At 47.7% G+C, this 15,981-nt stretch overlaps 1 protein-coding gene across 2 annotated transcripts in view; it reads left to right on the forward strand.

The window, feature by feature from the left end:
* Positions 1-1,527: 1,527 nt before the first annotated feature.
* Positions 1,528-15,981, forward strand: part of LOC119386612 (uncharacterized) — a 78,513-nt gene continuing 64,059 nt past the window's right edge. For both annotated transcript variants that reach the window (XM_049413197.1, XM_037653896.2), the window contains exons 1-4: positions 1,528-2,138; positions 5,347-5,503; positions 9,970-10,709; positions 12,310-12,583. In XM_049413197.1, the coding sequence (XP_049269154.1) occupies positions 1,864-2,138; positions 5,347-5,503; positions 9,970-10,709; positions 12,310-12,583 (1,446 nt within the window). In that variant the 5' untranslated portion in view covers positions 1,528-1,863. The remainder of the gene's footprint in view (positions 2,139-5,346; positions 5,504-9,969; positions 10,710-12,309; positions 12,584-15,981) is intronic.

The following is a 15,981-nucleotide window of genomic DNA, read 5'->3' on the forward strand; positions in this document are numbered from 1 at the left end:
ACGCCAACAAATTCATTGATTGCCGTACAAGTGTTGTGTATAAGGTCCCTTCAGCTGCGGCCGCTTCTACGTAGGACAGACAGGCCGATGCATTAACCAGAGATTGTTGGAACATAAGAGATCGCTAACAGGAGGCTCACCTTCTAATCTATCTTTACATTGTCGAGCTTGTAAGTGCATGCCAAAATTCGATGAATGCGCAGTGTTGTACCGGCATCGAAATGAAGACACGCGCCTGATGATTGAATCATGGCATATCGAGAATAGTGGTAGCGCATGCGTGAGCCAACCATCGACTAACTTGCGTAAAGATGAAATGAAATGCCAGAACACCACGAGTGCCAGATTGATAGGTTCGCCTGTTGCATGGGCGTGCGCAGATAAGTTTTCGTGCCTTCGTTCTTTTCTGCCATTGTGCGTCTCTTCAGTTGTTAGTCGGCGTTTGTGGTGTCCTGACGTCTTTCTTGTGTCTGTGTTTGCACGCCCTGTAAGCCTTCTACCCACAAAACACGAAACCTCTATAAAATGTTTTATAGAGGTTTATAGATGTTTTAAACGTTTTAAAGACGTTTTATGGAAGTTTTGTGTTTCATGGGTAGAACACTGTAGTGCAAGCCAAGCTACCATCACGATATCCGATAAGGAATTTGACTTCTTGAAAAGCACGTGTAGTAATCCTGCTACAGCTGGGTGTAGTGAGGTCAGCCTCAAGTTTGTTTGTCTTTTCTGACGTTTTCATGACGTAGGGTTGCTGAATACGTTTACTTGTTTCATCTAGGTTTTCGGGTCCACCGGCGGGGGGCATCTGTGTTTGAAGATGAATAAAGTGCATTTCAAATCATTGTTTCAAATAAAACAGTTGTGAGTTTGCGCCCGTGGTGTCTTTCTATCTTTTCCCTGTGTGTCATGACACAAAAAAACAGTCATGACACATGGAACACTCTCAATCTGCCAGTGGAACAGACTTGCTCCAAATGGAGCAGGAAAACTGCTACTGTAGGTGCTCCGGAGGATAACAAAGAAACTACAGAAAAACTGAAGGTTGACCACGTAGCGTGCGCTGAAACGAAAAATGGTAGGAGTTGGACGGCAGAATGGGTCGTGCCGGATATTCTATTTGACATATCAAGCGAAAGAAACGGACCTATAACTGCAGTCAGTTACAGCCACATAATGTCATGGTTACCAAGGAATGGGAAGCACAGTCGCGAAATGCAGAGATGGAGTACGGTCCCTAGAATATAGTGTACTAGAATTCTGGTAATATAATGTAGAATGTAGATGGAGTAAGATCAACGGCTAGATCCGTTCCTGTGGCCGTAAATATGTGTGTACGCTACCTCCTTATGTTGAACAAATGTTCCAACACACCAAAATACTCTAAAAAATATTTAAGATAGAGTAACTACATGTGCAAGTTTGGAGCTGGACTAGCAAGTGCACTTTAAATCCGCGCTTAGGCCGCACTACACAATCGACAGCTTCGTGCGCTAACTTTAGCGACTTCCTTTCGCACTGTCAGGTAACTATGGAAATGGCGGTGCGCGTTTCGCGATTTCTTGAGCCGCTCTTTCTGGCATGGTTTCGCGAAACATCCGATAATTTCCTACCCACGCGAGCGTGTGAGCTCCCTTAAGCGATGCAGTTGGACGGCCGAAATCTTGGAAATTCTTCGCACCTGGATACCGTCAACAAACGTCGAGAGAGTGGCACCAGCTGCGGCTCTTTCTAGATGCCGGAGACTGCGAAGCGGTCTTTCGTTCTTCACCTTGCCGCTGTGCCAGGGTAACCCGATGTGTGCGCGTTCCGGGTGATAAGTGATCATAAGGCCTGCAGTCGACGACCGTCGCAGTGCTGCACATCATGCGTCAGCTAAAGGTTGGCGACACCTTCGACTCGTTCGTTGAGTGGAAGAGTGCGCTGGACGAGTTCTGCAAGGCGACCGACCAGGGCTTCAAGGTGTACGCCTCCAAATCGGTGAGGAGCTACAACAAGAAACTCGAGCAGAGCCGGCTCAAGTGCAAGACCAAGCTGCCGGCACCCGAGACCGTGGACGAGAAGTGGCAGTTCACATCCGTCCAGTACTGCTGCGTCATGTCTCGCGGAAAGAGCAAGGCGCGCGACGATCCTAATGGAAAGTGAGTCCCGTTCGTCTGTGTGTAGTTTGAGCGCGCTGGAGTACTCTGGTGATCCTCCGCGCCGCACGGACTATTTTTTCGCGTGTGCTTACTTAGAGCTTTCATCGCTCACTTAGTAGCGCGTTTTGATCGCAGTGCGGCACATTCGCTGCCGAATGTTGTAGCTTACACAAAATGTCTGTCTGCTGTGCTGTGCCCGCCTCTCCAGCTGAACGCGCTGCCTAGTTCTTTGGTGAACAGCAAACACTTGAAAATTCCAGTAGCTCAGTGTTCTGCATTAGTGGCTTTGTTGTATAATAGTGGTCCAATCCTGCCATGAGCATGCGTAGCATGAAGTGGATTATGTTCGGATCTAAACGACATCATGCGCCGCAACTTGAGTGCATTGGTGCATGACCACCATATTTTCAAAAAAGCTACACAGCACACTATGGTGCCACACATTAATGCTGTTGAATCTGTACTTTATTCCGTTTTAGTTGCACGTTGGTGGTGCTGCTTCTGATAACATGCAAGTTCAGTGTCAGAACAAACAACACAAAGGCATTTGGAAGGTAGCACTGTGGTAGCTCGCACGCAACTTACATTGAAGTCACAAAACCAAGACCTTTTACTGTGCTGTTGTGGTCCAGGAACACATGGGAAGTTTGCCGTTGAACAGCCGAGAACGTTTGACATTTGCACCACCTGCCGGAGATGACTGGAATTGCTTCTGAGCATGCACTGCCAATCGGACAGGTCTTCACCACTCGGTCATAGCAGTGCCCACTGCTCTCTGATGCCTAGTGACAGAATTAACAATTTTTTGCCATGTTGTGAGAGTGGTCACATTGCCATGATAGGATGCATGCTATTAAAGAACCGTTCTTGCTGTTCTGCAACTGTATATATTACACGATGATCTCGATCCGCTCTGTAATCGGGCAGAGTAATTACAATGGGGGAGCAGTGCAAAGAACATGTTTATGATAGTTAATGGCAAAAGACTGTCTGCCCGCAGCAAGGATCCAACGCTGGGCGTTACTGTTGTCAGCTTATCAATATGAATTGGAATATCGGAAAGGACAGCGAAGCACTAACGCTGATGCCTTGAGCCACTTATCTCTGCCTAATCAAGGAAGTGCAGGAGAAAATGCTTCGGTGGAATATGTGCTGCATGCGCAAGCATTGAATGAGCTTGCTCTGTGTCCCCAGAAGCTAGCAGCAAACACCACCGTAGATAGATTGCTCCGTCAGGTAATGATGTGGATTCTGCAGGGCTAGCCAGGAGGATAGAGTGCTGGACAACAGTGTTTCCAACCTTCTTCTCTCGTAGGCACGAGCTGGCAGTGAGCAATGGACTAGTTTATTGGGGTTGCCGTGCCATTTTGCCGGAGAGGGTGTGTTTCTTCATGTTGCAAGAATTGCATGAAAGCCATCCGGGCATGACTGCAGTGAAGAGCCTCGCTTGTACATTGTTTTGGTACCCTGGTCTGGACCATGATATAGAGAAATGTGTGCAGCGTCTGTCACTACCTGCAGCTCAGGTAGCTTCAAGTTGGCCAGAAACTGACAAGCAGTGGTCTCGGCTGCACGTCGACTTTGCTGGTCCGGTGGAAAGTCAAATGGGTAGAGGCAGTGCCACTCAAAATAGGAATGGCTCAGTAGAAGGTCTTCGGAGTATTTTCGCTTGTTTCAGCCTGCCTCACACATTCGTGTCCGATAATGGGCCCCAGTTCACCAGTGCGATGACAAAGACGTTCTTTCGGGATACCCATGTCCGATATGTAACAATTGCCCCTTATTATCCGCAGTCGAATGGGGCAGCACAGCGAGCGATGCGCGCTGTCAAGGAAGCACTAAAGAAGAACAAAAGGGGGTCGCTGCAGTGTCGACTTGCTAAATTCTTACTTTGTTACAGCATTACGCCGGTGAAGGGTGGCAGATCGCCTGCAGAGATGTTGCTGGGTGCACAACCAAGAACCAGACTAACTGCTTACTTCCCGGAGCAAGAGGGCACAGATGTTGTGGTCAGGAGTAAAGTCTCGGCACCACCTTCCCGGTTGTTTCCTTCTGGAACACGAGTCTGGTCACGACAGTATAACTGAATTCGACAGAGATGGCTGTCTGGTATGGTGACAACTGCCAGTGGTGGATGGTTGCTCACTGTCGATACGGAAGGAGGAGAACAGCTACAACATGTTGACCAAGTGCAACGTTGGGAAGTGCAGCATGAAGCCTCCGCAACTCAGCCAAATATCACTGTCTGTGAACACGTTACCTGTCTTTGTTAATTTAGCTAAAACAGTATAACTACATGCCTTTTACTGTAATGTTCTATCTGCTTTTCGTTCTTCTGTCAATTGTTTTCTTATTTGTAGCCACTCCCCTTTTTAATGCCTCTGGCCCTGAGGGTTTCAATAAATAAATAAATAAAATAAATGGACATCGCCGCTGAAGATTCACAGCCACATCAACTATCGACAGTTGAACTCTGCAAACAAACTGATGTAGGGACGGGTACAGGCCAGCCTGCAAGTACTGGGGAAGACCCGGTCCGACCCAGACGTTCAGCTCGCAAAAGAAGATCTCTGGACAGATTTTAGGAGGAAGTGCAGTATCTCGCCAGACAGACTTTAGAGGAAGGAAGTGCCGTATCGCGCCAACTGCGGAACTGCGTCTAGGCGTATCTGCACGCCTCATGCCTCCATGATTTCTTGGACTGAAGAAGACGACAATCAAATGCCTGTGGAATAAACCCTGTTTTACTCGTAGTTCTGGCGTGTGTCGGCTATAATACTTCAGACGCCAGCATTGGAAAAAGAGATACCATGACACAAGAACATTTGAAGGGTTGATCGTTGCATCATGAGTTGTGACCACTTGCGCTGCTGTTCCCAGACAAATCTTCCAGTGTTCCAGTATACACTTGGTCTGGTATGAGCTAACCTTGCTGGAATTGATGGGTGATAGCATTAGCTACGTTGCCACAGTGATCATTGGATCTGGCAGCACCTTAGAAAGCTTAGGACTGTGACTGTACTCATACTTGAACAACAATTTAGCTTGTCCAATCATGGCACGTTGTTCTTGTTCTCATGCACTTGGGAAGTTCAAAGTGTGTTGGAGGCTCCCTTATAAAAAATAGTTACTCGCATTTGTTAGAAATGAGCAATACTTGCGGAATATGTATCATTCACAGCCTTCTGTGTGTCTGTTCACTGTGCAGGATAGCATACAAGAAGTGCAATGCAGCTGTGGGTATCAAGTATGACAAGCAGTCAGACAAGCTGGTGCTCATCAAGGTTAACTTGGAGCACGATCACTCAGACCCACCAGAGGCCCCTGACACCAACGCAGTCGACAGCACTAACGACCTCTCACAGGTATGGGCCACAGTTTCTTATGTTTTGGGGCTGCAACATGAAGCAGGAAAGACAGAACCCACGATTTTAGGCTTCACGTGCATACCAAGCATGATATGCCATGTAGCTGGCTGCACAAAAACCTGAAGGATGCTGAAGTTTTGTGTTTAACTTAATTATGAGAGTGCGATAGCATTGTTCGGCCCCGTTCACACCTCCTCCTAATTTGTTTGCCATGCTTCGCTCTTGACGGGCACCTCAAGTGTGCTGTGATAAAGGAACGTCTGTGCACATGGCATTGGCCATTTGTAAACTCTCTTGGGGTGCCTATTCTGATACAGTGGCCAAAGTACCCACTACGCCATTATTCACCATTTTGCAAAGTACCAATAGTACTGACAATTGGCCGAGTTGGTACTGTGCTCGTGGTGTCTATTTCTATCTTGTCCGTGTGTGTGTTGTGCAAAAAACAGTCGTGAAGCAAAGTACCCACTACACGTACGCCTACGTAGCTACAAAGTTTGTTCATAATAATGAGGATTAATTATAGCTTAGCCCTTTGTAGTAGTCTGGCAGCTTCCAACCACCTGCTCGTTGTGCACTTCACATGGTGTGATAGCTGGTACGATTATACACTTCTGCCACACTATACAGGGTATTCTTGTTTTTTTTAGACAATACAGACTTTTTATAAAATATCTGTGGTAGTCAGGCTTCTGTCATTTTCGCACACGGACCCTACGTCGAGGCAGAAATTCTTTGCCGCGGCTAAAATTACATTGAAGTGACTAATTAACCCGTTAATTATTGACCTGTGGGCAATAAGTTGCGTGTAACTTGAGATATTCGTCGTCATCATATTTTAAAACTGAGACTGACCCCACCCGGTGCACAGCAAATGCGACCGCTCTGTTACCTCATACCAAAGCTACTTTTGACGAGGAAGTGACGAACTTTGAATGAAGGCGCATCATAGCTGAACCTGGTCAGGAAAAACAGCAAGTCATCGACATGCACAAGTAGACCGTTTATGGTTTGTGTGTAATGTTTCGTGCTTATCTGTTATTGTGTTAAATTTTTTCGCCTGTGCGCAAGGAGTACTGCAGTTACTGCCCCCGAGTTTTATGCTGCACAGGGAAAGAAAAGGTGGGTATTACGGTTTTCTTGCGCATAGCGCAAAAGGACCGAACATCAAATTGCAAAGGTAAGGTGATGACGGGCCGCTTTACACGACAATACACTGCCGTGACGTGCTTTCGTTAGGCTGGTGCCATTATTTGAGCACATCGAATATTTGAACAAATATTACAGTATTTGAATTGCCTTCAATTCGAATTTAAATTATTGGAAATTTCAAAGTGTTCGAAATGAACGAATAGGTGCATAGTCCGTACGGAACCTCCCTGTAAAGGTGGTTTCACTGCAGTGGAGGGATGCTATACCGTGAATACATCTTTCCAGGAAAAATCTGCACTGCCGCGAAGCCTCACTTCAAGGTTAAATGAGCATATTACCCTCACATCGATTCGTCACTTTTTTAAGTTCAAAAGCTTGTTATACTGGCTTATATGCTCTAAGTATAGTAAATTTTAAAACATAACATGTTTTACTGGTTATCACATGCATTCTACTGAAAGTCAAATTCTACTACTATTCAAAGTTGCTTCCACTTCCTTTGAACCAAAAAGAATGACGTTTGCACATGCCTCGTTTCAATTTTTAAAAAAATATCGTGCAAGTTAGTTGCGTCATGACAAATATGCTCATTTTTCTTTACAATATGTGATATATATTATTCGAATTCGATTCGAAATTATTCAACCAAATTAATATTCGCTTCGAATTCACTTCGAACCTAAAATTTACTATTCGCACAAGCCTAGCCTTCATTCAAATTTCGTCACTTCCTCGTCATGCGAAGTTCCGGCATCATTATTATGCCATCATCATGCCATCACACATTATGTCATCACATCAGAACACCATCATCACTGGGCAGTGGTGCCGTCATCACCGCTGCCAGTTAGTTGTGGCCACCACACAGTTGGACATCTTAGTGGTGTTATTTTTTCACCAGACCACCATCCCCCAGTAGTTGTGAGCAATGCTCTGTCACTGTTAATAATTATTGCTCAAAGTCGAACTGTGAGCTCTCAAGGGAAGAAAAAACACAGCTGTGTGTGTTGTAAATGAGTGCCGTTCTGTTGCTTGGACACACACATGCACACACGTACTCGTATTTTGGCCCATGAGAATGCAAGGGCCCATCAGTTCATCACTGGTTGTCATCTGCTAGAGAAGCGTGTCACCAGAGAGAGAGAGAAATGCTTTAATGAAAAGCTGAAGATGTTTGCCTGGCTATTCGACTGACATGCTACTCCAGGTGCTGGACATGCTGGACATGCTACTCCAGCTCACGTGTGAACATGAAGGTGAAAAGTGACGAGCATGTTATTCTGCAGTTTCTGTGGAATTGAAGATGTAGACAGGTGTTTCAAAAACAGCTGCTTGTCGCTTGGCACAAATTTCTGCGGTCAGGGGTGTGGTGTGAAAGAAGAATTGTCGAGCACAGCGGGGCTTTTTGACATAATCAGTAAATGCATAGTGTAAATGAAAACCATGGACTACGACGGAAGAGAGTAAACTTTAATTCTGAGCAAACGCAGTGTGCACCATAGATGAGTGGCCTCATTACTCCAGGTAGCCGCAGGCCATTTTCATCTCTCGAGTGCGTTCTGTCAGACTGTGCTGATTTTTCGGGTCCAGATCTGATAGCTTGGCCTCCCACTGATCTTCGGATATTGCTTGATTGCCTTCGTTGTCAGGTTTTCGTACGCATCTCCATACCACATGGCATACGGTGTCTGGTACATCATAGTACATGCAGATTTATGGGTGTATTGTCGATGAAATTCAGTGCATTAGGATGCCGTGAACGTAACTATTGGTTGGCAATTTTGTGAGGGTCACTGCCTCTTCCCTAGTTAGACTTGGGTGAGTTGGAGGATAAGTTCTTTCTGAGCTTTTTATTTTTCAGTGCTCTACAAGTGCTGAGCTTTTGTACTCTTTTCACTCCCGTCGAAGTGGACGTTCCAAATGTGCCTCCGATTCCCCACCGACGGCCACAGCTTGCCGTTCAGGCTGGTAAAAAGAAATCACATGTCATAGCAAAAGACACAGGCAGCTGTTGTGCCCCTCTATAGGTGGCCACAGTCAGCCCGCTCCCTCTGTTTTTTTTGTGTCCTGGTATGTTTGTGTATACATATCAAACAAATAATAAAAAGCATAAAGAAGCAAATCAGACAGAGGACGCTTATAGAGGAAGTTAAAGGGACACTAAAGGCAAATAACAATTTATGTCAGAGTGAAAGCTCAATGTATGACATCTAAAACGGCAATATTATCAACAGCAGTGCCCTACTTACTGAGAAATTAAGCTAAATGTATCACACGATGAGCGCCACGAGCGGCACATTTTGGAAATGATCCCGATGACGTGAGAGGGTTCGACTACAATTATTGACTCGTAATCAAACTAGCTGCAATAAAAAAAGAACCTTCCATGCATCAAGAGACGTAATAAAATGCTGCTTGTTCGTTTCTGTTTGATTCATGGAAAAAAGAACCTCTTTGGCGTCGCCATGGGGAACGGCGCGCGTGGTTCAAAGGTTCCGTTTTCGCCGAACTGCGCTTCGCTCGGTGCCCTGCTTTGCTCACGCAGTCGAGTCTCGGTGGTAGTTTCGGTATCGCGTACTGCCGTGTGTGTTTTGCATGCTTGTGAAAGTCGCTCTGACGGAAAGTTCGACAAAATGCCGCATGCATGTGATGTTGCCGGACGCCCGAATGGCGCACGCCACCATCGCACGCCGCCGCGCAGTAAAGGCGGGCAACGTTGGGCACGGCAGCAGTGACGTGAGAAACACCGCTTTCAGGCGGGTGATTTGAAGTGCGCTTCCTTGACACAAAAGTAGCACTACGAGGTTTCTGGACCGTTATTGCAACAATCAACGTCGACTTAATATTTGCCTTTAGTGTCCCTTTAAGGTGTTGTTTACGCACCGCACTGCTGTGGTTGAAGGTTGTCTTCTTTCATTTTCATGCGATTTCTATGTGAACCGGTGGAATTTCACAGTCAGTTGTTTTCCCACAGTGTTCCTGCAGCTGTGGTGGCAGCCATGCACACAGCAGTGCAGAAAAGTGTCCGACTTTTGCAATGTTTTTATGTCCTTTCGGTAAGGTGCTATGCTACTCTATTGTTACTGCGTGCCCACGAGTAACCGACAATCATCCCAGCTCTACCGCCGCATGCATTGGGTGGCGCTGCCATTTTGGTTCAAAACAGCAGCACACTAGGCCTATAGTTTTGTTGATTGTTTTCCTGTTGCGTGCTTTCTTGTTTGCTTTAATCTATTTCAAAGGTACAGCAATGTGCACACAGATTGTGCCAAAGGTACCTGTTTTCATTGTTGTTCATTTTGTCTCTCCAGGAGGGCCTCACGGCGCTGCAAGACTCCAGCATGGGTGAACTGGAGGCAGACGGCGATGGGGATGCCCACATCGAAGCCGACGGCGAACATGGAGGCGAGCCCGAGTCCAGTTCCAGCGAGGACAGTGACGAGGACGAGGATGGCATGGACCCGCTGCACACGGGTGTGGGTGAGGAGTTCCGGGCACTTAGTGTTCGCCACGCCCGACAGCTGCAGCTTACCCTGGGTGGCGCCAGTGGCAACGGCGCAGCCACGGACAGCTCGCTACGCGAGGCCACCGAGATCGCGTCGCTGCTGCGTGAGCTAGAGAAGCTGGAGGAGGCAGATGCCGACGCTGCGGTCTCCGTCATCGTGGGCGCCGGCGACGCAGTGACGGCTGTGTTTTTCCAGACGGGTGCTATGCGGCGATCGCTACGCCAGTTCCCCGAGCTGCTGCTCTTCGACAGTGGCTACACGTTCGCCGCCATGGCGACGGGGCCTGGGGGACGGCCCCGGTTCTCCCTCGCCTCGTGGAGCGGCCACGATGCGGCCGGCCTGGGCTGCCCGTTTGCCTTCGCGCTCGTCATGCGGCCCGTGCGGCTCGTCGTCGGTCTTCTGATGAGTGTCTTCACACAGGCCAACCCCGTAGCCTCCCAGGTGCGGCTGCTGCTGCTGGGCAAAGAGCAGCTCAAGCTACAGGGCCTGCGGAACTTCTTCGACCAGGCAAGCACCACGCTGCTGTGCCACTACCATGTCATTCGGTGAGTCTTCCTTCAATGTGCTGGTGCAGCCGCATGCACGCTCCGCATATCAGAATTCGCACACGGTATTGGCCATAATCATAGGGGTCTGCTGGTTGTTGCATGAGGCCAGGGATCAGCATGACAGCAAGTGTGTCTGTAAGGCAACCAGTTCTGCCTGATTTATTCAGTGAGTCACATTTATATAGTAAACTCTAAGGAACGCCCCTTAGATGAACAAGCGATAGCATCCAGAAACATTGGGCTACGAGATTATCATGCGTAGTGCACGAGTAAGGCGTGATACGATACATTCTCTCCTTAGGAAAACGTAAAGAAACTTTGCAGTTATTTACATATGCGGGAAATATGATGGCACTTTATAACAAATGAGGAACATATAAAAACAGAGAGAGTTCAAGAAATTTGTTCGGAGTCTCAATCATATTGCAGTCGTCGACCTTCCGGGTGCTGGCGTTGAACCACTCGGTATGCGTGTGGTAGTTGAGTCGTTACTTGGCACTGTGTCTTCGACATGCCACGTAGATGTCGAGCTATTGGGTCCTACGTTGCTCCCGTTGGGAACGAAGTCGTGTTGGAAGGTTTCTACGGTCGATAGCAAGTGCTTGCGGTTGCGCCGGAGACAGCGCCCTTCCTGTGTAATAACATGGTACGACTTCGGATATGTTGACGGCTTTAGCACCCGTGCTTTAGGAGCACAACGCTACCTTCATTGAGGGGAACTAATGGCTGAGCCTGACGAGGCTTGACGACTCAGTGGGAAGGGCCACACTGGTAGTCTGGTAGCCGCATCCATAATCGGCGACTCTGGAGGACCTCTGCAAGTGCCATTCCACATTCTCGTCAGGACGAGAGAAGAGAGAAAGCTATTACAGCGTGCGACAAATCTTTGTAACTCCACTCGTACTGGACGGATTCTAAAAATTTTTGCAGTGGTCGATTCATGGGGAAATAAGTTCTTTAATGAAGCCATTCCATGGCTACTTGGAAAAGTGTTGCAGGGCCCCTTTAAAGAAAGTCAACTATATTCTCCTGCTATAACAAGGTAAAAATGTGAGATCTGATGTGGTATGGGTTATATTGGAGCAAATATTTGTTCCCAAATCCCTCAAGATAGATACTCTGGTGGCAAAAATGTTAAATACAGTGGCTGACAAATTTTTCAGGGTGCTGCATTTTAGAACCTGCACGACTCTTGTGGCACCGCCACCTACCCTTAGCATTGTTGTAAAATGGAAATTTCGGACACCGTGCAGTGTTTGAGGCATGAGTCATGTATGTTCGTGAACAGTATTGCCGCTGTGTTTACCGGGACACAACCGTCACTTTTGTTGCAGACTCTTGATGCTGAGCATGAGGTTGCAGGATAGATTCCTGGCCACTGAAGCCACATTTCAAAGGGTTCGATGCAGAAACTCTTCTTTGGTTCGCTCAAAGAAACTCGGGGTTGTGTAAATTATTACGAAGCCCTGCACTACACTGTCTCACATAGCTCACAATGCAGCACAATTATCGTGTCTACATTTCTCGGGGCAGCGTATTCGTCCTCGGATGCAATGGCTGCAAAGCTCTTGACAGTAGCTGTGCCTAATCCATGCAGCTCATTGCTGAACAAGATGGACCAGCTGAAAATGCCACCGACCGAGCAGGAACGGGTGTGCCGGACGCTGCGTGCCATGTTGGCATGTCTGCACGAGCGCACCTACATGGACAACCTGCGACGGCTGCTGACGGCAAAGGGGCGCTTTTCGAACCACTTCCAGCACGTGTGGCACGAGCAGAGGGAGCTCTGGGCTGGCTTTCGCCGGTCGGGCCTCGTGCCCTGGTGTGCAGGTGTCAACGACCGCGTCGAGGCGCTCGTCCAGTTCCAGCAGGTGGGTCACACCCATGCACGCCCGAATTGGTGTCGTTTAGCGCATTGATAACTGTCATATTTGCTTATCTGAGACCCACGTGACCGCATCCTGGCTTGAAAACGTGCAAAAAGATGATTTCACTTAACGTCAGGCACGTGTGCCGACTGATTTCTGCTAACCACTACTACTGTGAAATTCCGAGCAAGCACCTCCCCTAGGACAAACCCGAAAAAATTACGGGAGGTCCTTGCTCGCTCGCGGAACAAAATTCAAGATGATGAGGGGGGGGGGGGCAGTCATAACCAAACAGAACCAGCACAGCTTTCGTTTGACTCAAAAGCCTTGTTTAGCATACATTTGCAGTAAAAGCTTATTAGTTTGGAAGATTGGATAAGACAAACTCGTCCTCTGGTTCTGGCAAGTGTATGCATTATTTATTTGCACTAAACTCATTAAATCATGCGTTTTTAAGCCACACTTGGTTGAATCTCTGAGCGCACACCATGCACAAAGCGCCGCAAATGTGAGACAAGCTAGCGGAACTGGTACTGCTGGAAATGGTACTGGTGTTCAACCAAAGTAAAGTGTGGCAGTGTGCATTAAACACATATCTACTTGTGTTTACACTCGTATGTGACCCAACATGCACTGCATAGCCATGTGTCTTCAAAACTGTGTGGTTAGCGGTTACAACCCATGATCGTGTTCATCACACCAGCAACAGCAGCATTATACCATCTCGTGAAATGTGCAGGAGCTGATCTTAGGCTGCCATCACATCTGGGAACCTCTACCATGCGGCGCAGCCACAAAGCACCATTTATCTTTCAGATTCTTGTGGCATGCGACTCCAATTGGTTTTGCAGGTTCACAGATGATGAGGCTATCCCTGCACTATTCTCGTTCTTGCTGTGCTTTGACGAGATCTCCTGTAGCGTGTCTATGGATGGAGGGTGAGGGGGACAAGGGTTCATCGGTCCTCTGGGAAAGCTAGTGGGGCTCTCCGAGGCCAGAAGGATTGAAAACCTTTGGTCTGCTGTATTTTGTTTTGTGTTTGATTAGTGTGTTTCCTCATGCAGTGGTGGTCCAACTGTGCGATTTGCACCATTTTGCTACAGTCCTATTTCCTTACGCCTTGTTGCACCCATTCAAGTGCAGCTTGCACCAACTGTGCCAAAAATCGCCACTCCTCCTGCTTACACGGCAGTGGAGCATTTCTGTCCCAAAATATTCTTGGTCTGACACCAAACATACCAACAGCTTTTCCATGTTGCATCGAAACCCACTCCCCTCTCGCTCTTTTCACCAGTGCACTATTTCTTTTTATATTTGACCTGACTGAAGTGTTGACGGCGCCACGTGTGCTTTTGACTTCTGTTGGCGATAGTTCGACAGTTTGTGTGGTAGCTCATCTCTTTTGATCAGGAACTGGTAGTAATACATAAACAAGTGTTCTGTTTTTGTTTTATTTATTTATTTTTTTTTGCTAGCCACTTTTATCGCAATGTAACCACATTGGCTGTGCTGCTGTCGCTTTGGGCGCCGCATACTCTAAATGATGTCTTCATGCCTATGAAGATTTGAACGTGCAAATTGATATTTTCCCCTCAAAATTTTTAGAAGATATGATGGCATGTCAGTTGCACTGCGCAAGGTTCTTGGCGATGCAAATTGTAACACTAAGCCTAAATGCTCATGTATCGTGTATCTATTACAGCGAAGAGTTTCGATATTGTCTGTGGGTTGCGATACGCGGTCTGCGTTTAATGCTAGCTCGCGCAGTTGCTCCCACACTAACAGTACGCATCCTGCAATTATTTACACGGCTAATATAGCCATTATTGAGTACAATGTAGCATCAGCCGCAGTAAGTTGGGGCGATGAATCTACTGTGGACACATACAATCGTCACAAGAAGGTCTCATTAACAGCGGCTTTCTTCTTTCACTTTTTCCCTTTTTTAGTAGGTCAACTGCTGGCCAGAATGTGTGATTAGATCCTGGTGAAAAGATAGTGAATTATAGTGACAGATTCAGGCATCCTTTCCACGATTTCAGTAGGTTTATATTATTAAATTGCATTTAAAAGTCACACACACGCACGCACGGTATGTTGTGTTGCAGCCTAGTGGAAGAGCCTTGATGCTGTACTATGGAGTCATTCCGTTTGCTGTACGTAGTCTGATGCTTTCATTCACACCAGAATTAGTGCTCAAAGTTAGAGTGTGCATATTATTGTCCATCCCTGCTCTACTCTGTGCCACTCACAAGGTAAAAGGAGTTCACACTGAAAAGCGGCACTGCCCTCGCAGCAACTAGTGGGGCATGTCGAGCCACAGCGCATGCGCGCAGAGTACATGCATGTGCAGCAAATCGCTGCACACGAACACAAACTGCTGTTGTGCTCACCTGCCCAAGGTAAAGCCCCTTGATGTTGGAAAGTAGCAGCGCTCTTTTATCTACGCCGTTACGCCCTCACCAGTGTGTCAACCTCTCCTCCTTTTTCAACCCCTCTTTCGCGGAGCCAGTGCATCCGCAATGGTGAATGGCTGCGACGCGCGATACCTCCCAGTCAGGTGACCCTGACGTCACGCAAAGCGAGCGCAAGGAAACTTCGCACGCTTTCAGTTGCTCATGCATGCCATGAACCCTCCAGGCATGTGCAGGGGTGTAGCCAGGGGGGGGGGGGTTGGGGGTTCAAACCCCCCCCCCCCCCCCCCGAAATTTCAATTTTGCTTGCGTATATATACACGCACACATATGCATGCACGAACATACAAAAAGTATGGTTGAACTCCCCCCGCCCCCGAATAAATTTCTGGCTATGCCCCTGGGCGTGTGTGTATGGGGTGTGAAGGTGTATGCGTGTTTGTATGTGTGGATGTGTGTGCATGCGTTTGTATTTGCGTGTGCGTACATGTTTGCATGTGAGTGCATGTGCGTGCCTGCCTGTGTGTGTGCGCACATATTTGTGCATGTCTAGTGGCGCGTGTGTAGTGCGTGTATGATTGTACGTGTGTGCCTGCACATGCGTGTGTTTGTGCGTATTCGCGCGTGTGTATGTATGTGTGTGTGTGCCTGTATCACATGTGTATGTATGTGTGTGTCTGCCTGTATTGTGTGTGTACGTACGTGCGCGTCTGTATCGCGTAGGGGCGTAGGCAGAAATTTTTTTCGAGAGGGTGGCCACCTCCTTGATCCAACATTGGGTCTGGGCAGATATGTGGGGTCGAATGTCATTTTGTGCTCTGTATCCCATGGAGAAAAAATTTGGGGGGGGGGGGGGTGTAGCCAGGGGGGTGCCCCCCCCTGGCTACACCATTGGTATTGCGTGTGTATGTATGTGCGTGCGGGTCTGTATCGCGTGTTTATGTATGTGCGTGCATGTCTGTATAACTGTGTATGCGTGTGTGTATG

This window comes from Rhipicephalus sanguineus, chromosome 3, assembly GCF_013339695.2.
Source record: "Rhipicephalus sanguineus isolate Rsan-2018 chromosome 3, BIME_Rsan_1.4, whole genome shotgun sequence".
NCBI classification, from domain to species: Eukaryota; Metazoa; Arthropoda; class Arachnida; order Ixodida; family Ixodidae; genus Rhipicephalus; species Rhipicephalus sanguineus.